This window comes from Triturus cristatus, chromosome 5_2 (assembly GCF_964204655.1).
Source record: "Triturus cristatus chromosome 5_2, aTriCri1.1, whole genome shotgun sequence".
Classification (NCBI taxonomy): Eukaryota; Metazoa; Chordata; class Amphibia; order Caudata; family Salamandridae; genus Triturus; species Triturus cristatus.
In genome coordinates, this window is record NC_140588.1 from 68,180,263 (window position 1) to 68,206,619 (window position 26,357).

Sequence of the window (26,357 nt, forward strand, 5' to 3'; positions counted from 1 at the left end):
GGGCAATACTGCCTTTACTTGATGCTGTGTACAATTTGTTGACGACTGCTAAATAAACAGAATTATAAAGAAGAAATTATCCTCTGACATCACTTTACTATATGAACCACAGGTATGAACAGCAGAGAGATAACCTGTCACAGCAGTCCTTCAACATGGAACAAGCAAATTACACAATCCAGTCCCTGAAGGATACAAAGACAACGGTATGGTGAAAGAAATTGTATTGCCTCACTCTATACCTTTCATTTAATAACCTTCTCCATCTCTAACGACGTTTTCTTTTTCTTGAAACTGCATTTGCTCATGTTGCAAATTTCATGACTTCTACTCACCAAAATCACTTCCATCTATTCACAGGCTGCTACATGTACCTATTTCAGTACTGTTTGTGCTACTTTGCTTTCCTCTCAATACCTCAACCCTTTCTTCTTCAACCGCTTTGTTAGAAACGGGTAGCTTGGTGCAGAGCGGGTGGGCCAAACTCCGGAGGAAATGTGTAAAGCATCTGCGCAGCACTCGCAGGCGACCCACTAGGCACACTACAAAAAGAGACTCCACACCAGGTTTCATGAAAAATAACTTGTGTATTATACCCAATACAGTAGGATGCAATCACGTTGGTGAACACGGAGCCAACTGGCACCAGATAGTCATTTACAGAGGGGGACTATTTACAAGGCATGGCCAATCTGGCCGCTGCCAGCGCTATATATATTTGAATATATCGCTCCCAAGGCGCTAGGGACCTCACAAGTCCAGGGCCCCACAGAAGAAGGTAGCACCCACGCTCCTCACCTCCTTGAAGTACAGGCAGTCCCAGTATAGCACTCATGAGGTGCTAGGGCAGCAGAGCAGGCAGGCAAGGCTGGGTAGGATCAGCAGACAGTGGGCACTCATCAGTACAGGACAGCAGCTCCTAGAAGCAGTCATCTCCCATAAAGTGGCACTCCTCCTGACATAGCGGTCCTCACTCCAGCGAAGGCTCTCACTGGCCCTGTGGACAGCAGAGGGGTACAGATGGACTCAGGGGCCAGCATACAGGCCCTTGCGGCGGTACCTCCTGGCAGAGTGTCCCCTCTCAATCAAGTCCACGTTCAGTCTGACCATATGGCATCCCAGCTCCACTATTTATACACCCCTCCCACCAGAAAGGGCTGGAAGCTTCTGGAAGGTTCCCTGGGGAACCGGTCCCAACTGGTTTAGGGGGAGGTGTAGAGCACCCTGGGTGCCAGGCTTCCCTCCAAAAGCTGGGGGTGGGAAGCAGACAGCTAGACGGCCAACTCACCTCAGACAGGCGGCACATGTGCAGACAGGAATGGCATCCATTTTGAAAGTAACATTTACACAATGGTCAAAATAAACCTTCGTACACCATTGCGCAGTATTTAACATCTGCATTTCAAATACATCAACATGACATGTTTATTCCCACAAAAGCGAAAAATTCAGGGAAAAAGGGCCAAGTCCAACATGCTTCAATTACTCTTTCTAAAAAGTCCAGAATTCTAAACTATACACTCACTCCACTCCCTCTTGGTCGGTGTGTCTCAAGGCTCAGCTTTGGGACCCTCCCTTTTCTCTCTCTGCACCATCTGTAAGCAGATCACACCCAAATCTTTCTCATTTCCAGTTCTGTCCCACCTTCTCCACTGACAGGCATATTTTTATCTACCTGCTTGCTGTTTGGTACTGGTTGTGTTTACAGTCCAACCTGATGATTAAATAAAAAAGTGAGGTCCTCTATTTTTTGTACCCCCCTCGGGCTTTCCCTTTTCCTAAATCTGTCCACTTTTTTTTCATGAATTTTGCCACCTCTCCTAGAAATCACTGCTTTCTGTTCAATCGTTCTGTGCATTGGGAACCTTTCATAACCACTGTGGCAGCATGCTGTCAATTTCTAAATATGGGAGATGCATTCTTTCATTTCATTCCGCACAGCTAAAAAACTGGTTAGCCCATCCATACTCAGCACACTGGACCTTTGCAATAGGCTACTTGTAAGCCTCCCCAGTACTCTTTTCTTCCATCGGGCAAGGTCTTAAACTTTGCCACTAACCTCCTAAAACACACACATCTTCCTAAACGTATCGGGGCCTCTTAAGACTACTGAGAATGATATTGAAAGCCACTAAGGCGCTGCTCACGGCCCTGAGCACGCGGCCTTGCTGGGACACAGTGATATCGGAGCCACCTCTACCCCACCATCCCAGGCACTCGACCATTTTGGGGCACTTTTAAACCGCTAAATCTCTGTATTTTAAACTCCCTCCGCCGAGTTTAAGCTGTATATGCTATACAAACAGTATAGATTTCCAGCTCTGCTCTTGCCTCCCGATAAAACTCATGCAATACAAATCCTTCCCACCCATCACCCCCACTGGGGCCTACACCTGAATATATAATAAATATGAAACATTGTGTACCTTAGACGGAGCTTGGAAGCAGAGGATATAGGAAAGCCTTGTCCCTCACAGAGACAGCCCCAGTGGGTACCTTCGACGTGACACCTGGCTCTCATTTCAGTATATTACAGCCAGGAAACAAAGTGGGTATGTGGGGACGCCTTGGCACCGGAAGGCCAAGAGTTGCATGTAAAAGTAACAACCTGTGTTTTAAGTAGCGCCGATTCTTAGCTTGTTTCTAAGCACTGATAACTTCGGCTAATAGAACAACGGAGGCACTGAGACCTAAATGGTTCGGCCATGATCACACCAACAGCTAGTTCTAGCTTGTTCTCTAATGGATTTGAAATAACAAAAAATGCCCAAATCGGGCATGACCAAAATGTGCACTTTTCCAAACTTACACTTTTCACATCTACATGTGGACAAAAGCTGATCGAGTTTAGTGAACGGGGAAGGCGAACAGGCCATCAGCATATTTGCACTTGGAATTTAGGAGTGGCCAAAAAAGGCAAGTGAAACTGATAAACAGCAGATCTATTGTGTCCTGATTCACAAATGTGGAGCAAACAATTTGCCCCCAGGTTTTTTAATCCAATTCCAAACAGGCCCAACAATCCTGTAGCACTGGTAAAGAGTAAAGATGCACATTTTGCCATCACCAGCCCATGTTTGGATGGCTGAAGGTTTGAATACTAAAAGTAGGGTTCTGTCTTTCCTTGTAAGCAGCTGTTAACCTTGACGATGGTCAAACTGCGCACAACAGGCCTTGTTCCTTGTTGAGGTGGGCAGTCCCAAAGGTTTTATGGACTGCTGTTGAGTGTCTCTCAGTTATATTGATTTTTTTCCCCTGAAAGTGGGTTTGTGTGTGTGGGGTTGTGTGTGTGTGTGGGGTTGTGTGTGTGTGTGGGGGGGTTGTGTGTGTGTGTGTGTGTGTGGGGTTGTGTGTGTGTGTGTGGGGGGGGGGTTGTGTGTGTGGATGTGTTCCCCCTTCCTGAACGGATTTTTGTATAAGTCATATTCAGCAAGGCAGCAGGTGGACTTTGTGCGTAGTTGAAAGGGTTGGCAGGTTGTGCACCTGCCCTTTTGTGCCGTAAATCACTGGGGCATGTGTCAATGTGTGCATGATTATATTCTTGTTTCATGCACAAACCTAACCTTGCTTACACTCAGTTTTGCCAGTCACTGGCTTTGTTAGACCAGATTAACAATTGCTTTATTAACCTTCCTGCTTTCTCAAATTTGCTTGGAAATGCACCATTTGCCCACTACTTTTTCAAAAATGTCTTGGGGGAGAACCCCCCCGAACCCCCCTTAGATGGTTCGGGCTCGCTAGCTCGAGTTAGAGTCCCTGAAAATTGTTTCACAAAAAGGTGTGTCACCAACATGAAAAGTTTGGAAAGCTGTGATGTTAGGTATCCAGATGATATGAATATCAGGAAGTTTGTAGTCACTTTGTGAAAAAAATAGATGAGTGACTAGGGTTATGGTAGGAATCATTTGATTTACATACCTTTAGTTTCGTAAAGGGCCATTGAAACTTTTCATGTCTTGTTTTTTAGACTTGTGTCTTATAATAACATATAATGTCTTATGATAGTTAAGTTTCCTTACTGTGTTTTGAGCTGAATACCGTTGGTTTTTCTTACTACCTTTGCACATGGTGATCAATATGTTAAAATTACAATAATGCATTTGTATTTACTAGTTGCTTTTAATATTATGGATTTTCTTTGCTTTGTAAAGTGCCTGTAATATTTTGATGTTTTAATTGTTTTATCCAAAATTCAAAAATTGGCTGATTGCAGAAATATCTGTCATATGTTTGATACCTCAGAACAGTTAGTTCATAAAGAAGTGATTTCTGGAAGCCATGAAAGAAAGGATTGGAAGGTGGCAAGCAACTGAAATGTTACAAGTTTGTGGAGAAATATGGAGGGAAAAGTAATATTTTAAAGCAAACTAAAGAGGACAGGGATTTTTCAAGTTATCTTTCCCTACAAACCACATTTCGGTGTGTTGCAATCAAGGTGGTGGCCTTGGTAAATATGCAGATGTATAACTCAAAGTAAAATGCAACAGTTGCCTCTTGCACAGTTTTATAAGGCCTTGTCTGGAAAAGTGTCTGGCGGGGCAGACCACACACAAAGACTAAACAATCAGCTGCAATATAAAGGCTGCTAAAAAGTACTGAAAGTTTAAAACCAAATGCCTTACAGGGAGAGGCATCGGAGTCAAACACGTTTTCAGAGCAAGGTTCTACTACAACTAGGGGCAATGTCTTAAGACTGTGGAGGTTTACAAGTAACTGTAGGAATATTGTAGAAACAAAGGTAGTAAACGCATAGAAATATTTCACAGTAGAAGTGTTTTCATCAACAACAAAAGTGAATGCACTTGCAAAAAACAGAAAGAAAAAGTCGGCAAGTAGTAGTATTCAGTAGTAAAGGTTGATCTAGAACCCACCAATGGTTGTTTCAATGCATCACACATTCCCACTTATTCTAGTGCAGTACATTACACACTTAAAAGGTCCCTAATGGTTCAGTCATGGCAGACAACTTTGCCTGTGGTCTTACAAGATGAGATCATATCTCAGAAATTAGGCAGTCTCTGAACAGACTACCTGTTGCTGACCAAAGTGATTTTAAACCTGCTTGCTTAGCATTTAAATGTATCCATATTTTAACTGTGGTTATCTCATTGCCTAAGTGCCCCAGTCATTTTTTTTGCTCAGGTCAAAACTGAGATCAGCTAAACCTAAACCCAAATTTTCACCTCTGCCGGATCTGTCTTAATCTGGGACAGCTGTTACATATAGAGGACCTTTATTTGGTAGTGCAGCATCTTACCAACAGCAACAGGGGGTTTCACTGTTGAATATTACATTCACTTTTCAAAACTCCTTTTTCCCATGCTTTTTAAAGTACTTATTACTTAATTATTTCATTAATTTGAAATTTTCTTTTGGCCCTTTTTCAAAAGCCACAATGTGTCTAATTCCCAAGAAAGATAAAGACCTAACCCAATGTAAGATGTACAATCTTCTTTCTTATTAAATACCGATTGTGAGATATTTGCTACGGCTTTAGCTTTAAGATTACTTTCCCTGATGCACGATTTAATAGATCTCGAGCAATTTGGTTTTATTCCAGATTTAAATGTTGCTCACAACTCTGATAGGATTCCAAATATAATTAACAAAGCCCATAAAATAAGACACTTTGGCAACGCTATCTTTGAATGCAGAGAGAGCATTTAAAAAAACAAAGAGTAATTTTTTTTTTTTTTACTAAAAGCTTTGCAATGGCAAGGGTTAGGTCCTTATTTTCTAAAAGTTATTTCTGTGGTCTATTCCTCACCACATTAATCAGTTACAGCTTATGGTATACAATCCCCCTTAGTTCTCTCTTAACGGAGGAACTAGACATGGTTTTCCTGTATCTCCCCTGCTTTTCGTTTTAGTCTTGGAACCCTTTGACTATCAATTAACGACTTCAAAAAAATGTCCTTGTTCAACGTCAAGGGAATTCACTGTTTATGCTGATGATATTTTTCTTTTTATGTCATATCCACAATTTTCTCTCCTTGCTTTTTTCATGAAGTCAACCTTTATTCCCTTGTCTCTGGCTACAAATTAAATGTAGACAAATCAATAGTAATGCCACTCGAAAAGCACTGTATCAAACAACCCTTTATTGAGGTAGGTTAATCTTGGAATTCCACCAAAATCAAATGTTTTGGAGTTTGGTATCGTACAACTTTCATGGATACTCTGAAGACAAATTCAGAAGTCCTTACAGCTAAACTTCATCACTTTTCGACAAAATGGTCTCCACTAAATCTTTCATAGTGTGGTCATTTAGAGATCATCAAAATGATGTTTGTTAGAAATTGGGTTACTGGCTGACTGGGGTATGAGCCCTGCTCAAGCAGAAACCACAATCCTAGTCACAGTAAGTGGTAGGCGAACTCTAAATAAACCTATGCTCACCCTCTGGTAGCTTAGCACAGAGCAGTCAGGCTTAACTTTAGTGTGTGTGTAAAGCATTTATGCCACACTTCAACCAGAAAAGCAGTGAAAACCCCACTCGAAATGATTCCACTTCAGTTTAGAAGAATCACTTTTATTTTAATAAATTAAATCCGACCTAAACGACACAAATTCAATTAGTAGAACCAGAGATATGGAATTTTAACATGTATACTGAAAAATAGTGTGAAAAAGCACAAAGCTCAATTGGGGATATCTGGTTGCATTGGACTAGGACAAAGTCACAAGTTCAGGCTGATCGCAGTGGAGAGCAGGTCGGCTGTAGGGACCTAGTTAGGCCTGCTTAGCAAAGTACCTTAAATCCTGGATGCGGATGATTGCGCGGATCTGCGTTGAAGATGTGTCATGCATCAGAGGCAATGCATTGGTTTGCCGATGCGACAAGGCTGCGATGCGAGGTCCTGATGGGTCCACGTCAAGGATCCTGTCTGGGGCTTGTGATGCAAAGTCCGATATCGAGGATGCAAGGCGCAGCAGGAGCAATGCGTCGAGAGCAGTGAAGCTGCAAAGCAGAGTTTCGATGTCATCGTCGAGGGATGCAAGGAGCTTACCCTAGGTGAAGCATCACACAGAAACTGTTCCATAGGTGATGCATCAGTCCCAGGGCTCGAAAAATCCACTCGCATTTACGAGTCAGATTCAATAAAGACGAGCTATTTTTAGGTCCTACTCGCCCTTTCTGGCGAGTAGGTTAGACAAACTGACGCTTGATCTCTGCCTCTGAGAGCAGAGCAAATGTGACAAGATAGCAAGATTTAAAGACTTCTTTATTGCTCACAAAGTGAATGACTAATTAAAAGGCTTTTAAATCTTAACTTGTCACATTTGCTCAGCTTTCTTGAGGCAGAGGTCAAGTGCATTTCAGTTGGGTCGAGTAGATGTTTCACATTACTAGACCTGCAGGTCTTGTGCAATTTGTTTTCTTTTTCGAGCCCTGAGTCCCAAGATGCAACGGTTCCAATCCATGTAGCAGTCTAGGTATTGGTTCAGCTTCGGGATGCGCAGCTCAGCCAAGGAGATGTCGATTGTGGCCACTGATGGCTTTGCTCAGAAGAGATGCTTCAGTTCCACTGGGAAGCACCTTAGGCCCACTTCCAAGGGTCCAGTACTGGGGTGGCACCACTTAGCAGGATAGACTCACAGATGGCAGAGTCTAGGTGCAGGGGTTGGAAGTCTGTTATGTCCCTTAGGCTTCAGATCAGGAGGCCAGCCAGCTAGCCCTTGGAGTCACTCTGGGGTCAAGTGAACCAGGTCCAGTCCAGTCCTTCTCACCCAGGCAAGAGGGCAGCAGATCAGCAATGCATGAGTCCAGTAGAGTGCAGTCCAGCAGAGTGGCAGTCTTTTAGCAGCCCAGTAGTCCTTCCTGGCATAGTATTATCAGGTCCAGAAGTGTACTGAAGTGGTAGTGTCTGAGGTCCAGTACTTATACACAGTTGTTCCTTTGAAGTGGGTGAGACTTCAGAGACAGGCATTTGAACTGCACAGAGACCCTGCCCTTCCTGCCCTGGCTCCACACCAGCCAGGGCAGTGCAGCCCTTTGTGTGGGGAGAGGGCACAGTCTATTCAGTTGTAAGTGGGGCTAGGCCCAGCTCCTCCCTCCCATCCTTCCAGAATGGCCCCTCAAGTCCCACCTAAGCTCAGATTGTGTGTGGCTGTCTAGGGGAATACACAAACTCAGCTGTTACCCACCCCAGATATGATTAGAGACAGACAGCAGGCACCAAGTGGCTAACGCAAGAAATTGCCAACTTTCTAAATGTGGCATTTTCAAAATTGTAAATTAAAATCAGACTTCACCATAAGTTAGGATTTTAAATTAGTATCCAGAGACACCAGATTTGGAGGTTTTATCTCTTCCCAATTGGAAATTACACCTATAAAATGTAATCCGGTAATCCCAATGTTATCCTATGGGAGAAATAGAGCTTGTAGTGAAAACTGACTGAGAGTTTGTCACTACCAGGACATATAAAACTTAAATGTATATGTCCTCCCTTTTAAATACATTGCACCCTGCCCTCTAAGCTGTCCAGGCCTATGGTAGGGGTGACATATCTGTACAAAAAGGGAAAGTTTGGGCCTTGCAAAAGGCTTTTTTTGCCAGCTCAGCAGGTCACTGAAAACTGCACTCACTGGCTCTGCAATGGCAGGTCTGAGCCATGGTTAAAGGGCTACTTAGGTGGGTGGTATTTAATTTACCTGCTCTGGGTACATGCATTGCAAGTATGCCAATGGGGATGAATCAATATTGCCATGTTTAGGGGAGAAGAGTACAAGCAATTTAGCACGGTTTAGCAGTAGGGAAGTGTGCAGAGTCCTCATGCCAGCAAAAACAAAGTCAGAAAAGTGGAGGAGGAAGGAAAAACTGTGGGGGAAGACCACCCTAAGGCTGTCGAGTCTAACAATGCTCCTCCCCGTTATTAATATCTGCCTTATTATTTTACTGATTAAGAACTCACTAGGATTATTTAGCTCAATTGACAAGCTTCTTTCTAACTTTTTATGGAAGGGTGAACCACCTCGAATCTCTTTGCAAAAATTGAGACGTCCTACGATTTCAGGCAGTGTTAATTTCCCAAACTTCATTACCTATCCTAGGGCTTTTGGTACTAGGCAAATACATTATTATATGTCTGTCCCAATCTCCTGAAATGCTGTGTTGTTGCCTTTTCCTCACTAACATATTCTTTTCATGTCCTTGCCCTCCTATGATTTGGTTGCCTACCACTTTCTTGCACATTTTTCTTCTAGCTCCAACGGATTAGTTCTTGAACAGCCCTATTTGGCATAATACTTGGCTTAAGAAAAATGGAAAGACCATGGATGCACAAGGGTTTATTCCTCATCTCACAGTTTCTCCATTCTGGCTCCCTTATTCCTATTTCCGAGTTCTCTGCCTTATACATTTTCCCAGAGACCATGCATACCCATTATACTGAACTCTCTGCCTTGGTACAAACTGATTCCCCCCATACACATCTTCTGTTCCTTCCCTTACTAGCATGTTTCCTCACTTGTGCTCAATGTATGTTTACTCCAAGGCAGGTATCATATATGTAGTATAACACGATATTCGATATAAAAATATCATAAAAGTACGAACATAATTGATTCATCAATAATCAGTAAAAGTCCATCATTGTGCCACATGTGACAGTATAAAATTAGAATAAAAAAAAGGAATATATACAAATAAAAAACACTTCCTAATTTGGCACAGCAAAATTCACATGTCACTCTAGAGGCCCAGCTCTGGTTAGGCCTCAACAATTTGATACGCGTCAACCATGCACACCCCAAAAATTTAGCTACCCCACAAACCATGGCAAGGGGAGAGGCATCGGTTAGAATAGAGCGCAACGCCACCCTAAAATCCCGAAAACCCAAATTACTGCAAATTGGGCTAAGCCATTTCCTCCTTGCCTCCCTATAAGCCGGGCACGCAAAGAGGAAATGGGAAATGGATTCATTGGGGGCGCAACACCCGGGGCAGTTGGCAGATGTTACGCTCTGTTTTTTCCAACCCACTACCAGAGCGTTGAGAGGGAGGGTTCCTATCCTAAGCTTCATATAGAGTGTTCTATCTCGTGGGGATTGTATGAAGTCGAGATACTGCTCAGTTTTAATGTCAGGCTTGCGCTCCAGGAACTGATCAGTAAGGATCCCTCGATTGGGGTTTCGATCTTCCTCTCCCTTCACCCAGTCCCAATAAGCTTTTTTAATAATTTGCTTTGCGGGTGGAATCTGGCTGGACCATGCCTCCCCATAACCAATTTCTATGGCCAGCTGCTTTAAATTGCAGATCCATTTGATCTTGTTACTTTTATCTAAATTGATAATCTCGTTCAAGGCAGCGGCATAGCTGGCAAGTTCAGGGGTGCGTCTCAAGCAAACCCAAAAGAGCAACGGGCGCAATCTTACTATGTCCTTGATAGAGCGTTTTCGCTAGATGGCTGTTCCATTTCATTTTATAGTTAATCCTAATGCCCAAGTAATCAAAAGAATCTACAATAGCTAGTGGCATGCCATTGAGCGTGATCCCATTCCTAAAACGTTTGGCAGGTATCATATATACATTTTGTGGATTACCCAACCCAGATAGGACCAGAACAATAACTGAAACAATGTGTGAATCTGACTTAGACTTTCTTTGGCTTACTTCATTGTGGGGTATCATTCGGTACAAGATGCATTCCACAGCTTGTACCGCTAGTCTCTCTCAAACTTTAAATTGTTTTTATAACAGACTCTTATATTACTGTTCGTCTTTTTAAGGCTAAACCTATACACAGAGACACTTGCTGGTGCTACATTACGCACCCAGAAACACATTTTCATGTTTTTTACCTGTCAAGGTCTTTCCTATTTCTGATCTCTAGTTTGGAAACAAATTAATGCTATCGCTCAGGTTCATGATGTACTGTTTCTGGGTAGCCTGAATGTTTGCTCTTCTAACAGAATGCTTGGGAAATTTGTAGATCTTCTGATTTCAGTCGGCATTCGTGTTATTACCTCCAACTGGAAATTTACAGACAACATCACACTTCAATGCTGTTGGAATTTAGTTTGTCAAAGTCACAGGCTTGATCAATAAAACCGTAGCTCATTCGTTATCAGTTTAACGTAATTGGTTATGGATGCCACTTACCACCTATCTATTTCACATTTCTATTACTGTTGCTACGTAGCATTTCCGTTGATTCTATTCTTTTATTGTATTGAATGTTTAATCTTGCAGTATTTGCTGCTTTCAATATATTTTTTCCACTATACTCAAGTACTTCATATTGTTACAATTTGACTCATTCCGCTTGTTCTTTCTTCCCTTTCTTTCTCTCTACTTGAAATCCATTCTTTTTGATTTTGCATTTCCTCTGTTGAGTATTACTCATACATTTGAGATTTGCTTAATTCTTAGCTTTGTTCAAAGTTTGATGTAACTCATATCTTTTTCAGTGTTTGTTATACCTATAATTTCTCTTAATACCATTTTTTTACTTTAAAAAAAAAGCTGAGATCAGTATGTTTCTAATTTCTCTGCCATTAAATGTAACTAAAAGAAGGGGCTGATGTTTGCAGCCTATAGAACCAATATTTATATATATTTGTTTTCTGATCCCCACCATGTTCCTCCATGTCCCTCCTTTTCCTGTTTTGAGAAGGAAACTCATGAATCCTCTCTCAGCCGAGTGGTTTTGTGTGTAGGTAAAGTGCCTAGACACCTTCATTGGTGGAGAGCACCAGAGAAACGCTTTGGAAGACCACCTTGGAAAGGCAGTCTTAGTAGCGAAATAAACAGGTTTCCGGAAGTACATAATGATATAAAAAGAGAATCAGTTAAGACCACAGCCATTTAGCAGTGAAGAAAACCGTTTTTTTGAGAAAAATACATAGTCCCATCAAGAGACAAAGAAGAGAAGCAGCTAAGACCACAGTTGCGTGTTTTCCATATTAACGCACCAAACACAAGCGGTTTAGTCTGGTGGTACCATCCTTCCTGAAGAAAAATACAGCTAATTTGTTCATATTTACAGGTTCAAGAAATGTCGGGAGCAGTACTGGAATAAGAGCTTGTCTAAAGCCGAACTTCATTTTAACATGAAAATTGGGCCAATGTTACCTCTAATTGTTATGCTTATCTAGAATATATTTTAGTCAGTGACTTCTTGTATGTACTTGTTATTTAAGGTTTATATTTCAAAGGATTAAAAATAACAACTGTTGCCGATTTCCCAAATATTTTTAGAGTCCTTTACATGAAAATACTGGCCTGGTGGCAACCCTATTCTAGTCTTGCCACGGTACATTTAGATTTGGCAGCTTGAGAGAGACACAGTGAGTCTGGCGTGTTGTTTTAAAACTAGGGACATTTTTAAGTGAACTACGCTGCTTTGAGCTCTAATTTTAATTTGCATTTCTCCAGGTTGATGCCATGAAGATCGGTGCAAAAGAAATGAAGAAGGCCTATAAACAAGTCAAAATTGATCAAATTGAGGTGAGTCCATGTTTCTTCAATTGATATAATAAACATGAGCACAAAAAAGTCTGTTTTTGTAATGTGAATCTGTTCTAGAAAATTCTTATTGGTAATTAGTTCGTTATAGATTGGTTGTGTCTGGAAAAACATGTTGGTTTTGGGCATTGACCATAGATTGACTCATTATGCATGATGATATTGATCGTAAGTGCAAACTGCTCTAGTGTGTGGCCGCCATCTTCTGATGGTGCTTCTTTGCCATACTTCATTTACCTGGGCTTTCGTGCACTAGAGGCAATAATGAAGAAATTGAGCAGTCTTCTCACACAAAAGTTGAAAGAAGTAACATTTGGGATTACTGTTAAAACACCCAGACCCACTTGTTACTTTTTACGCTTCCTGTTGTGGTTGTCTCACTGATCCACTACCTAGCTGACGTCGTTTTTGCCGTCCATTGCATTTATTTCCAGTTTTGGTTATTCTTCCCTCTCCCTGCTTGTGTTCATTCTTGATGACTCTGATTCCTCATGGCTAATTTAAATCCGACCCACTCTGTGTTTATCCCTCTCTCCTAGAGATCTTTTTTTTAAACACTCCTTTTATGTTTTTTCACCCCTCTCCTTATGAATCCATATCCTCTTACGGGTTAGTCTTAAGCACTCATTTGTGGTTATTCTTCCCTCTTATTTTTTGGTCCGTCTCATGTGATTATTCCTCACCCTTTTGCAAGTGTTCTCCCTTCATTGATTTGTATTTCTATTTTCTCATTATTTCCTCTATTGTTGCCTCCTCTGAAAGATCTTCATCTCCTTATATAGCCAGGTGATTTTTTAATAGCCCCAGCTCAGCATTCTTTAAAAAAATGGTTTTTTGTTTTCTTTTCTTTCGTGGTTTCTGTACTTTTGCTGTTGCAGTTAGATCAGGTGCTTTTGGTGACCATTCTACCCAGGTGTGGATAAGTAGTGGCCTTGAGAGGAAGCACATTTATGCTTAAGTATTGTTGAGCTCTTCATGTCTGTTGGTTTCTACAGAGTTTCTAGACCCTTCTGAAATAGTTTTTAGTCATGCCTCTAGAATCCACAACCATAAAACCAGTATGGACTGCTCGAACTATGCTCTTTTTTTCTAACCAATATGTATTCGACCTTCTCCATTTTTGTGGGTCTTTGTATAGGAGTTCAAACGATTTTAGGCTGAAGCATTTATATTCATATTTTTCCAGAGAAACCTTTATGCATGATGTAAGTGCTGGGTGCTACCTGTCTGGAGCACTTGATATTCCAAACTATATGTGAAGCCTGAATACTTTTTGGAATAGCGTCTTGTATGTCAGAAAAGGGATCCTAATAGTTTGTGTTATCAGACACAGTCCGTCATCTGCAAATAACACCAGCTTCTGTTGTTTTCGCCTCTGTACCAACCATCAATTAGTGTTTGCTTAATTCTTTGGGTGAAACTTTCCAAAGCAAAATAAAATAATTTATGAAATGGGGGTCATCCTCTATGGGTTTCTGTAATGTTGTGATGTGCAACATGTGTATCTGTACACATTCACAAGGTTCTGATATGTAGGTATTGATGCTGATGCTAGGTTTGGCAGAGGACTCTTGCAAAGGTTTGTCTTTTGGAAAAACTGCAGTCTACCAAGACCTTGGCTAGCTCTGCTATGGGACTAAATTAAAGGAATGAAAACTTGCACCCCATCTGGTGAAAGGTACGAGTGCCTTTCTCCTATCTAATTGGATCCACAAGTCCTGTGTTCTGTGCAGTATTCCAGTCTTCAATTCCCATGCTGGTGTGCTTATTACCTGTTACGGTAACAGTGAGGGAAAATGTTTTATAGTTCGAAAGAACCAGCCTCTCCTAAAGAAGCAGGCAGTTAAAGTGGAATGCAGGAGACAATAGAAACAAAATAGTCCCTACCGTCTACTGCAGTTGTCTGCATTTTTAATTATCAGAATGTAGTTTATATATCTTTTAAAATGAAGTCTTGCCTACGGTGGTCAGTTTAAAAGAGTGATGACCTGCATTCACCAAAGGCTATGGCGCCCTTAGTTGTAGGTTAGTAAATTGTTCTTGCTTTCCATGCCTCAGGAGTTGGTATCCACAGTCTGTATCCAGTAAATAGCTCTTTTATGTGCAGTTCTGACATATGACCCATTGCACTGTATGATTATAGCTTCTGCTGCCTGGACTACCTAGACCTGTATTGAGCGCTCTCTACTGCTTTACTGTCACAGCACAGTTGTAAATCTTCTCAGCCCTTGAAAAGGGCATCATAAGTAGCGCTTTGCTCATAGTGATGCTCTGTGTAGTGATTCTGTAACCACGTAGTGGCAAAGGTCTCTCTTTTTCGCAATAAACGATTATTTGAACCAAATAGCTATTCAAAACATTATTTGGCTTGGAACCAGTTTACCCAGTACGAAGGTCCTGCCTATGAAATAACTGTTTCTGAAAACAAGTGACTTGCATTTCTTTGTTGTGTATTTAGTTTTTATGTCCTTTGGTTTATAATGGGACTAATTATGTTTTGTGATGTAGGATTTGCAAGATCAGTTAGAGGATATGATGGAGGATGCTAATGAAGTCCAAGAGGCACTCAGCCGCAGCTACGGAACACCGGAAATTGATGAAGATGATTTGGAAGCAGGTCAGTAAAGCTGTCTTCCTCCATTCAACCTAATGTTTTATTCAGAACTGCGCACACTCACTGAGCCAGTCACTCCTGATCAAGGTTTTGTTTATTTCATGTCTGTTATGTCCAGAAATTAAAAAAAAAATAGCAATGTATCTAACTTTTCATTAATATTTATTTCTAAATCATGGGTGTGTTGTCATTTTAGAACTGGATGCTCTTGGTGATGACTTGTTGGCTGATGAAGACACCTCTTACTTGGACGAAGCTGCATCTGCCCCATCAATTCCAGAGGGGGTTCCGAGTGATTCTAAAATCAAGGTCGGACAACAATCTTTGCATCACTGTCTTCCATTTGAACAGCTAACACAATGCTGTAACCTATTCAAACCGCTTTATTTCTGCGTGTATGATTTACTCTGGTATCCAAAAGGTGGTAGTGTATGCACTGTATATCCAGCTTTCTGAGATAAAGTGCATAACAATATTGTGGAGAAGAGAGTGCGGCTGGTGATCAAATGAAAACCAGATGGTGGGTTTTTTGTGTTGGTGGGTGGGTGTTTTTTCTCTGTGTGCCTCCGTAGGACTGAATTTGAGCATTTGTGGTCTGTCTTATACTAGGGTAAAGTTTGCATCCTTTAGAAGACTTCTGACATCTCATCTCTGCCCAATTGCTTGCTCCTTTCATGCGCAGGAGACTTGATTGGACCATGTCATGGGCGTTGCAACAGCTCTATTTTCCGTGCCTAGTCGAAGGGGCATTGAGTTTAGTTCTACCCAGGTTCTTGTGTTCCAGCTTATTTTAGGAGTTGCCTTTCATTCTCCGTATCCTCACCCATGTTGAACCCTTTCCCTCAGAATGTCTGGAGACTCCCATTACCACCTCCCCTTCACTGCTCTATTTTTCAACACAGTGACCCAGGGCATGGTGACTGTGCAATAGAGGGCTCATTGCAGACTTTAAATTCGGGCCTCTTCCAACTTCAGCGTTATGGCCTTTTATTATGCTGAGAGTCCAAAAAAGAGGGAGATGTGGAATCTACATTGTGGTTACGGGGAGGATAAAAGTCTGAATGAACCAGCACTGCCATTTCTGGATGCTGCCTTTTGGTCTTAATGCTGCCTCTGACGATCTGTATGTAAATGTAAATGTTGTATACTTGTAAAGCGCACAGCTGCCCCAGCAACGGGGCGTCCCGGCGCTGTATACCGCTGGGGAACCCATCCTGGCTTTCCCTGTGAGATGGTCCCTACTGGGCATCTCCAAGGTGAAGACAAGCATCCCCGGCGCTGATGGGGCCGTAAGTGGAGATTAAGCAAGCTATTGCCCAGAGTTGCTGAGTGGGATCCATGGTTAGAGTAGGCACCGAGGCGAGAAATATTGAGTCCGCTGACCTTGGCCCAAGACCCTGCCGCGTCGGGAATCGAACCCTGGTCCCAGGCCGATCTCTGCTTCTGGGTCTGCCGCCTCTAACCAGTGAGCCACACCACTCCACTGAGGCCCTGAGCCAGCAGAAGTACCATCTGAAAAAGACCAGTTGTATCCCATATCTTTCCATCCATCACTTAGTTCTGGCTTTGAAATGATGGGAACATGCCTCCAGTCTCTGATGGGATACTCTGATCAGTGTGTCCTGTATGCTGCTTGCAGTCATCGGCAACTCTTCCTTCGCGGGCACAATGTTGTAATCTCTTCTTAACAATGTTGTAATCTCTTCAATGCCTTTTACGGCAAATCAGATACGCCCTGCTACACAAATGTATTAAAGATGAATGCAGTCGGCCATTGGTGAGATCCAGGTTGTTGACGTGAACAACACCATGGCCCTCTTCTACATTTGATGAAAGGATGTCCCACTCTGTACACCTCATCCAGCTGGCTGTAGCCCTGTATGAGTCAGACCAGTAAAATGCCATGATCCTACCAGGTTCGCTCATCGTGGGGGACAACGCCAAAATGGACAGCCTATGCTGGTGTCCTACACTTCACGAGTGTTATATCCTTGAGGAAGTTCTGGACACAATCTATCAGATTTGGAGTCTTGCAGTGCAAACAGTTAGTCACCGATATTTGAATAGATAGGGTCTTGGACAATTTCTGTATGCCTTTTTGCCATCCCCTTGGATCCTGAAAATACTCCAGACAACCTGGGATTGCTCAGTGTGCAGAGAATCGTGATGGCTCCAGCCTGGCCTTACCAGGTGTGGTACTCTGATCTGCTCCACCTTCTGATTGGAGACCATGTCCACCAACCCCAGAGGAGAGACTTCAGTCGACGGGGGAAGGAAGTGTGAGCAATCCATCATAGCTTCCCACAGCTTGAGGTCTTGTTTTCTGAGAAGTTAATCTTCTCACATCTCAGTCTTTCTACAGAGACGTTGGAGTTACAGGCAGCTGTCAGGAAATCCTACACAAGACGTGAAGTAAGTGGTTAAGGTTCTTTTGCTGGGCTGGGCTTTTTTTCTTATCTCCTGGATAAGCGATGAGTGCAGGTGAGCACCTACAGTACCGCCCCCTCAGCTATAGAGGCGTAAAGGAATCAACCTTATGAGTTCTTCCCTAGAGCTGATGAGCCTGTCAAACATCTGACTGATCTAAGCATTTTTTTCCAAGGGTGCCGTATCCCGCTACATCCAGGGGCCTTAATTTGATTCTTGCTAGGTTGCTACTACAGCATTTTGAGTCAATGTTAACCTGCGGCCCCTTCTCCCAAACTACTTTCATTGAAGACCTGCTTCTTTGCGGGCACAACAGCTGATAAGTGTATAAGCAAGCTTCAGGTGTTGTGCCTGAAAAACCTTTACAATATCCCACAGGGACATAAGAGTTCTTTGGCCTCACCCTTCCTTCATCCTAAAAGTGTCATCAGAGTTCCATCTGAATAAGGTGATCATTTAAACATTTTCCCAATGTCCTCAGTTAGCAAGACTCTGCGTACTATCTCCTTTAACAGCCCTTGCATTTTTATCTAACTGAAACTTAGAATCTACTTTAGTCAAATCAACCTTTTGTGATTTGGGGATGTAATTGATGCTGGCAAATTCACCATTGCCAAATGAGCAATATAATTCATTGCCCATTGCAAAATTCTGCATTAGACCCAACTGCGATCCTTTCTTACCCACCGGGCAATAGGGGCCGCTAAGGTAACACCTTCAGCCCAGACACAATCCTACCATCACCAGCAGTAGGTATATCTCGACTTCCACACATGCAGGGGTTATCCATGGAGAGTTTATAGGGGGAACAGTGGGAAGGGCAGTGGAAGGGATGGCTCCAGCAAGCGAATCCTGCTCCTTAGCACTAACTCTATTTATTCCCCCGATCATCCAACAAGTGTGTGGGGGTAGGATAGCAGATGTCCGCAACTGCTGGTTGGGAATCACCTTAGATCAGTGGGTGCTAGCAGCATTCCAGCAGGGCTACTTCCATGAATTCCTTACCACCCCTCGGCCATAACCTCAGCCAAGACCATCCCACTCTCTTAGCAGAAGCGATCACAGCGTTACTGCAATAGGTATTTCCACATGACACCTCTACAGATGCCATCCCATTACTTCAACAGAGGGACGTCATGAATACATTAAATCTCAGATGCATATTTCCAGATCCCATCCACCCTGCTCGTCACAAGTACATAAGGTTCATGGTAAGTGGGCAGCATTACCAGTTCACAATGCTACCCCTCGGGGGTCAAAAGAGCAACAAGCATCTTCAAACAGTGCCGGTAGTGGCCTCTCATCTATGCAGAGTGGGCATACACATATTCCAGTATCTTGACGACTGTTGGACCAAGAGCACAAGCAGACAGTAATGTCTAGCACACACTCAGACAGCCCTAAACCTGCTCTAAAGCCTAAGTAAATTCCAAGACGAGTTATCTTCAACGTCAACAGAATCAGCCCTTCCTGTGATCAATTCCCAACATTGTCATGGAGAGAGCACACCACAGTCAGCAAAAGGTGATGGCATTTCTCAGATGCTGCCTCTATTTCACACCAGTCATCCAGTAATTGTAAAGATGGTAATGCAGCTCATAGATATGATAGCATCACGTACAGTGATTGTTCCACATGCCAGGCTGCACATGTGCCCACTGCAGCAGTCAGTGGTCACAAGCCAAGGGTCAATGAGAAGTTCTAATGTTGATAATGGCCAGCACTTTGCACACTCTCTATTGATGGAACTGTACCTATCTGTTGATGAGCAGGCCTTTTGTGGACCCTTTTCCTCAGGTGACCATTACAACAGACATGTCACGCACATTCAAACAGTATAACCACCCAGAACACTTGGACCTTCCTTCAATTACTTAGAACACATGGAAATTTTCCTGAGCCTCAAAGCCTTCTACTTAGTGGCACAATACAAGGTACTACTTGTACTCATAGACAGCATGACAGCCATGTACTACATTCGGAAACTAGTGGAATTCACTGCCCCCTTCAAGCTTTGGCACAAAATATTTGCCATTGGGGGACTCGCCATGTGACAGAACACTTCCCAGGAGTGCACTACGGTTTTGCTGACCTAAGCAGGTAGCATCAACAAGTCCACAAGTGAGAACTCCATCTGAAAGTCCTCCACAGCTACTTCCAACAGTTGAAGACCCCATTCATAAACCTATTCGCCTCCAGGTGCCCGCCCCCACACTCTATGGCCAATATGATATGGATGGATTGGTCGGGGATATTTGCATATGGTTTTCCAGCTTCAACTCATTTCATAAGCGCTCAGGCTGAAGAGGCAGATATCCGGTACCCTCATTCTCGTAGCCCTGAACTGGGCCTGATAACCCTATTTTTCAGTGCTTCTAGAGGTCTGTCAGCCCATAGGAGAAACTCACAATCAGATAGGACCTTTTCACTCAGCAACATGGTCGAATCAGGTACCCAGACCCTAGGCAGTTCAACCTTTCTATATGGCACTCAGAGGTGTACGGCCATCTTACGGGAGGAACGCAGGCCCAATACTAGGGCCTGTTATTCAGCCAAGTGGAAAACATTTGTAGACTTCTGCATTTCCAAACAATTAAGGCTACTGTTCAAGATACTGTTTCACAACTTTTCCGTTTTCACAAAGCAGTTTAGCATATAAGTCTATACACCTCCACTCGATGCTGTAGCCACATACATGCAAAACAGGGAATATGCATCCCATTTTCACGTTCTTGTCATAAAGGTGTTCATGGAGGGACTCAAGAGTTAATCTCCTCACTATAAAACCGCCCGCACCTGCTTGGAATCTTAATGTGGTACTTACAAGGCTTATGGAGCCCCACTTTAAACCACTTCACACATGTTACTTTCAGTTCATTACATGGAATGTGGCCCTTTTCATAGCAAAAACTCCCTCCGGTGAATTAGTGAACTGTAGGCTCTTCCTACCACATATCAATTTATACACGTTCACCGGGCCGGGTGGTTCTTTGGACAAACGCCAAGTTGTTACCTGAGGTGGTATCACATTTTCTTGTGAATCAGACAATTAAGCTGCCTGTATTTTTTCTACAGCTCGATATGGTTGCATAAAGTGCACTGCACATCTTAGATGTGAAACAGGTTCTCATGTATTATATTAGTAGGACCAAAGTTTTAAAAAGGACCAATCAACTTTTTGTAGTCTTCACTAAACCTTACAAAGGCCCGCCTATCTCAAAAGCAGGCTTTACAAGGTGGATTGTTAAATGCATTCTGACCTGCTATGCACAGTCTAAATGTGTAGTCCCAATACCTCCTAGGGCACACTGCATTCCAAAAGGGAGCCACCAAGACTTTCTTGGGTAACATTCCTTTGGCAAATATTTGTCAAGCTGCTACTTGTTGAGCTCCACATATTAACAGAGCAATACTGTGTTGACATATTACTTCATCAACAATCTATGGTTTGCCAGGCTATATTAAGAACATTCTTTCAAACATCTGCATCATCTGCCTGTTAGCCACCACAAGGAGAGAACTGCTTTACAGTCGATTACAAGCATGTGCATCTACAGCCACAGATGGTACAAACAGAAAATGTTGCCCTGTAAGCATCTGTTCATAGTATGTAGTGCTGTAGATTCACATCCACCCACCCTCCTTCACGGATGTGAGCAGTGACAGAACATGTTTATTACACTAAATGCATATTTATTATGATGTATCACTGCTCAGAGGACATACCTACTATTCTCTAAACTCCACTTTGTATCCACTGAGTGACAAAAATTCAAATCATGTGAGCCTAAAGCACTACACACTGCCAACAGATGATTTCAGAGTAAGTAACCTTCTCCTTCCACTCAAAAACAATAAGGAACAGAGGTTTTAGAGCAAGGGTAACAGAATAAAAGAATATGGTTCAGGGATTCTAACTTAGAGTATGAGTGACATTGTCCCGGAACAGGACCAAGGGAAATATAGGGCTGGAGTCTAAAAACTAAAAATTGTACAAGAGCTACAGAATGAGCAGGCATACCAATTCTAACTAACTAGCGAAGAATGGAGGTAAACATAGAAAACTAGGAAAGGAAGACAAAGCATCTCTGGAATAAAGGACAACGAAAGTGAAAACAGGAGCAAAGAACCTTAGACTTAAATCCTGCACAGGAAATGATAAATGGAAATACAAATGGAACAAAACAAAATACAAGAACAAATGGAACAAAAGCACTTCAATAGGATTAAGTAACAGAAGCATAACACTAGGAAAGGTTTCACGACTAGAAGGAGCTATAGCACCAAAATCCAGAACGAGCAGTGAAGGAATAGGAACTTGACAAGCAAGGAATCGGCCTTAGGAATAGCAGCAACCAGCCCAGTTTCAAGCGGAATCTAGTAGGAAAGACTCTTGCAAAAATAAGAATTAGTGATTTAACGGGGATTATGTAGCTGCAGGAAGAGTGTCTGGTGTGAAAAAATCACCGGTCGTTGGGAAATACGGCTCTGCCTCAAGGGTCAAGACTGCTGAGACACTGGAAGAGAATAACTACGGAAACCAAAAAATAATGGGAAAATCAGGTGTAAAATTTGAATTGTAGCTAAGGAAAATATGTAGTTTTTCATTGGTAAATCTGTGGGGTTCAGGAACCACTGGGACAGTAAGGGCTGCACACCCGAACTTGATATTGCAAAATTTGAGGATATAAAGAACTAAAGATACAAGAATGCGTCCGCATTCTACTTTACAACACTTTGCAGAAAAGGATCCACTTTTTAGAGTTTTCGTTAATACAAAGGGCTGAGGTCTGAATCCTCACAACAAGGTATGTTTGTATTATTATAATAATAATAATGCCTAATATGCTAAAAATACCTTGCCTTTAAAATGCTGTAGTTTGTACATTTGGAAAAGGTAAATAGTGTCTTTGAATTTCTTTGAATTTGATCTGTAGAGAGCAGAGTTTTGCAATCTTTCTGTATATTCCTGAAGGGCATATTCTTATCAAGCTCTTTAATGTTTTCCAACTTTTCCATCAATAGCATGTCACCTTATTAGTTGTAGAAGAAGTGTACTTCTCTATTTCTGCTCTAAAGTGATGTGCGCCCCTCTCAAACTCATTGTAATTTGACATGCCTGCCCTTTGAAAGTGTTATTTTATTTTTTTATGGACAGCTCAGTGCAGAATCTTCGGAAATCCCGATTGAATGTCGCTGTTTATGATGCATAGTTGGTGAAAATGCAGTATAATTGAGATGCTCACTTCAGCAAGCAGCACCTTGTGGGACCAAATAATAGTTACAATTTGCTACAGCAACACGTCTGATTCTTGTTGATGGGAAATGTACGGGGGAAGTGTTTGAAGTAGAAATTGATATCCACATCTTGTGAATGACCATGTTTGGTACCATTGCTTTATTCCAGTATCTGATTGTTCTCCATTTTTACACCTATTATGTAATACATGTGTTGGACAAAATGCTCAGAGGCTACATTATTCGGATATTGTACACTGCTTACATTTACTTCCATTGAGAGCATACTAACCCAGTTCCCCTTGACTTAATGATCCTACTTTTATTTATTTTTGCAGGACGGCGTGCTTGTGGATGAATTTGGGCTGCCGCAAATCCCTGCCTAGTTTCAACTTCAGTGCAATTCGGAATGGCATAATAAAGCACTGTAAACTTTTGTAATCTCCAAAAAACAAAAGCAACCAAGAAATTGCCTTTTCCATTGTACCAGTTTTTAGTCCTTGGGTTCATCCAGAAATAGAATTGATTTGCTCTCTTCGGAAGAATTTTGTTAAATATTTTGTTAGTAACCGAAGCCAATCTAACCAATATTCTCTTCTGGATAAAGCTTATATACAACTCTCTCATTTCTAATGAAAGATGTAAGGTGAGGAGGAAAACATACTGGCTTGTTTTCATGTATTATATAGAGAGGAAAAATGAATGCTTACACTATGTAAAATAACATTTTTGTTACTCCTTTAAGAAATATTTTTGGAACTGTTTCGAAAATCATGTTTTAGTCTTACTTTTTACTTTTTTTCTGCTATAGCTGTACTGGGTCAGTGTGGAAAAGTCGAACGTTGAGTTTATGTACTACAGTGACTCCTCCATACAGTAGATGTTCTTTGTATGTGTTGGTGGGTGCTCATTTCTTTCTTGTCTGTCTATTTAGTTAATTATTTGCTTTATGAATGTGGTTTACTGTGTATGATAGTACTTTTGTCCAAGTAGTTTAAGATTTAGAAGCTACTCTTCCGATTCATTCAGTTATTTAACTAATGAATGCTATGGATTACTGCATATTTATTTTTTGGGGAAATGGTTTTCCAGCTCCCATAACTCTATGCCTAATGAGCTGTGTAAAAACAAACATTTTCAAAGGGTTCACTAGAATGGTAACAATTTAGCTATATCAAGGTCACAGTTGATGCAAATTCATATTTTATTGTGCTCAAATCTTCAAAGATCATCGAATGATTTTCCATAAGACTTTCAGAACAACTGTACATTAAGTGAAACACAAATGTAGTTCCTTTCTTTAAAAAAATGCATGTGTTCTTTTGGGTCAAGATGGTACAGAAAACGGGCATTGACGCGGCTGCAGTAGAGTTATCTTTATGATGACCATAAACTCTGATTACACTTGGTGTAATGATAGCCAAGATTACTCCTGCATAAAGGATGTTGTGGATATAACAGTGGATGATTTTCTCTTCATTCTCTTTATGCAGCAATTTCTAAACTGTTTGGCAGTCCTTCGTGCCACTTTGAAGATCCTAATATAAGGTTTAACAAACTAAAATGGCTGTCCATAAATACACCCAATTCATGGGAGTTGCATTTATTTTAACCTTTCATATGCCTTCTGCTGTTTTTTTAGCTGATCAGCTGATCATGTTCTAAAATGTATTTTGCTTTCATATTACTGGCTTTATTAGGACGATTGTTCCTCCAAATTTTAGATTGTTTTTCAACATTTGTAATTATTCGATTTTTGCTAAGATCACTTGTGAAGGAAGACGTATTACAGTGGTCTGAGGAGGTGCAACAAGACACCCTAAAAAAAAAAGGAAGAATTGTCTGGAACCATCATCCTCCTTCAAACAAACACTTGGATTTCACCCACACTTTAACAATGTGCAAATGCTCAGAGACCATGAACACCCACCTCCTTCAGAAGTCTGCTAGTTAGGTCTTTTGTTCTCCAGGGGGATCATATACTGCTGTCCACAAATTCTGCACAGGCTGTTCACCCAGTTGACAAAGATTTACCAATAATCTATTTGGTGTTCTTGGTCTTATAGGATGATCCACATGGACAAAAAAAAAAACATGAAACACATTCTTTTGTACTTAAGTTTACCTCTTTGCCGAAACCCAGTTTGACACAGCTTACAAAATTGAAGATCTCATGGTTTAACACATAAGAAAATAATATTGTCACTTGTGGTCGGGAAGTTGTTCAAGTTGATAATTGTAATAATAGATCTCCTGTAACTAGGCTTCTATGGATGTATTGCTAACTATCCCCCTCATAGTTTCTGTCTGCATGAAGGGTAGCACAAGAAGTGACTTGTTGGAAAAAATAAGTTTTGTGCTCATAAACATGGCATCAAAGATTCAGAAAAGTTGCTAATAAGTTAAAATAATCAGAAGAGATTTCACAGGATTTTGTTTTTGGCTTGGGTTTGGTGAATTAAGAACTCTTTATGCATTCATAAGCTGTGGCTTTTATTCTAAATGGCAGAACATGCATTGTAAAAATGGCTGTAAGCAAATATTGTTACTAAATTAAAATATTTTTGAAATATGTCTGACATTCTAATTTGAAATTGTAACATTTGTAACTCAAGGGATCTCTACTTCATTCCAAGCGAGATTGATGTGCATGAACGGTTTCTCAGATCTTTTGTAGTGTTTACTTCTAAGTTACCATGCTAGGAGTCTGGAAGCCCAAAACATATTTTGTGATTTCTGTTGTGCTATGACTAACATTTTATGTGGAGGGACTCTAGTCATTCATAGCTGTTCATATTTAAATATTTACACAACTATTGACTTCAAATCCTATGAATTCACTACAACTTCACTCCTTTTTGGGATCTTTTTCACAGGTGCATGTGGTCAGTAACAGATGTTATTGTAGGCATCATTCACAAGTACCCCAAGTACCCCAACCTTGTGTGGGGGATCACTTTTTGATTGAGAATAATTTACACCGTTTGTGGGGCCCCTAATTTGTATGGCTTTCCTTGGGGTACTCTATTGATGTTTTCAGCCTTGGATATTTTCTTACTCAAGGGATTTATCTTACCTATTGTGGAATCTGTCTCATCTCACAGATCACTCCACTAGAAGAACCACAGTCCTGTTAATCTGTTTTTGGACGCTGATGTTCTTTTGTTTTCTTAAAGGTTTTTGGCGCTGGACTGCCCCAGGCTCACTTATTGGCAATGTGATTTTCTTACATCCATGTAAAACTTTATCTTGGTATCTGCTGTACCTGAGCTTCAAGGGAGTTCCTTTTGTTGCAGAGAAGCAGAAGACTACTTGTCAGCAAAGACCAGTAGTTCCAATCAAGTGTTTGCCGACAAAACTCTGACCCAGGCAAGACGTGTGGATGGGACTGTTCCTGTAACCAGTATACCAAAGATAACTTCAAGGTACCCTTGTCTCCTAACACTGGGCTTTGGCTGTAGGTGTCCTCATATTTGCCATCAGTTTTAACAAGTGCTAACTTGACCTATCACTGGAATTTCATCAGCGGAGCTATCCAGCCTAAAAAGTCTATCAGAGGTTGTGTTTCATAACACTGGATATGTCTATCCTTCGTAATTCCAACTT

At 41.6% G+C, this 26,357-nt stretch overlaps 1 protein-coding gene across 1 annotated transcript in view; it reads left to right on the forward strand.

The window, feature by feature from the left end:
- CHMP5 (charged multivesicular body protein 5) overlaps nucleotides 1–25,323 on the forward strand; it is a 75,929-nt gene extending 50,606 nt beyond the window's left edge. The window contains exons 4-8 of the mRNA XM_085606861.1: nucleotides 113–206; nucleotides 12,383–12,454; nucleotides 14,981–15,089; nucleotides 15,283–15,395; nucleotides 23,090–25,323. Of these exons, the coding sequence (XP_085462987.1) occupies nucleotides 113–206; nucleotides 12,383–12,454; nucleotides 14,981–15,089; nucleotides 15,283–15,395; nucleotides 23,090–23,137 (436 nt within the window). The 3' untranslated portion in view covers nucleotides 23,138–25,323. The remainder of the gene's footprint in view (nucleotides 1–112; nucleotides 207–12,382; nucleotides 12,455–14,980; nucleotides 15,090–15,282; nucleotides 15,396–23,089) is intronic.
- Nucleotides 25,324–26,357: the final 1,034 nt, after the last annotated feature.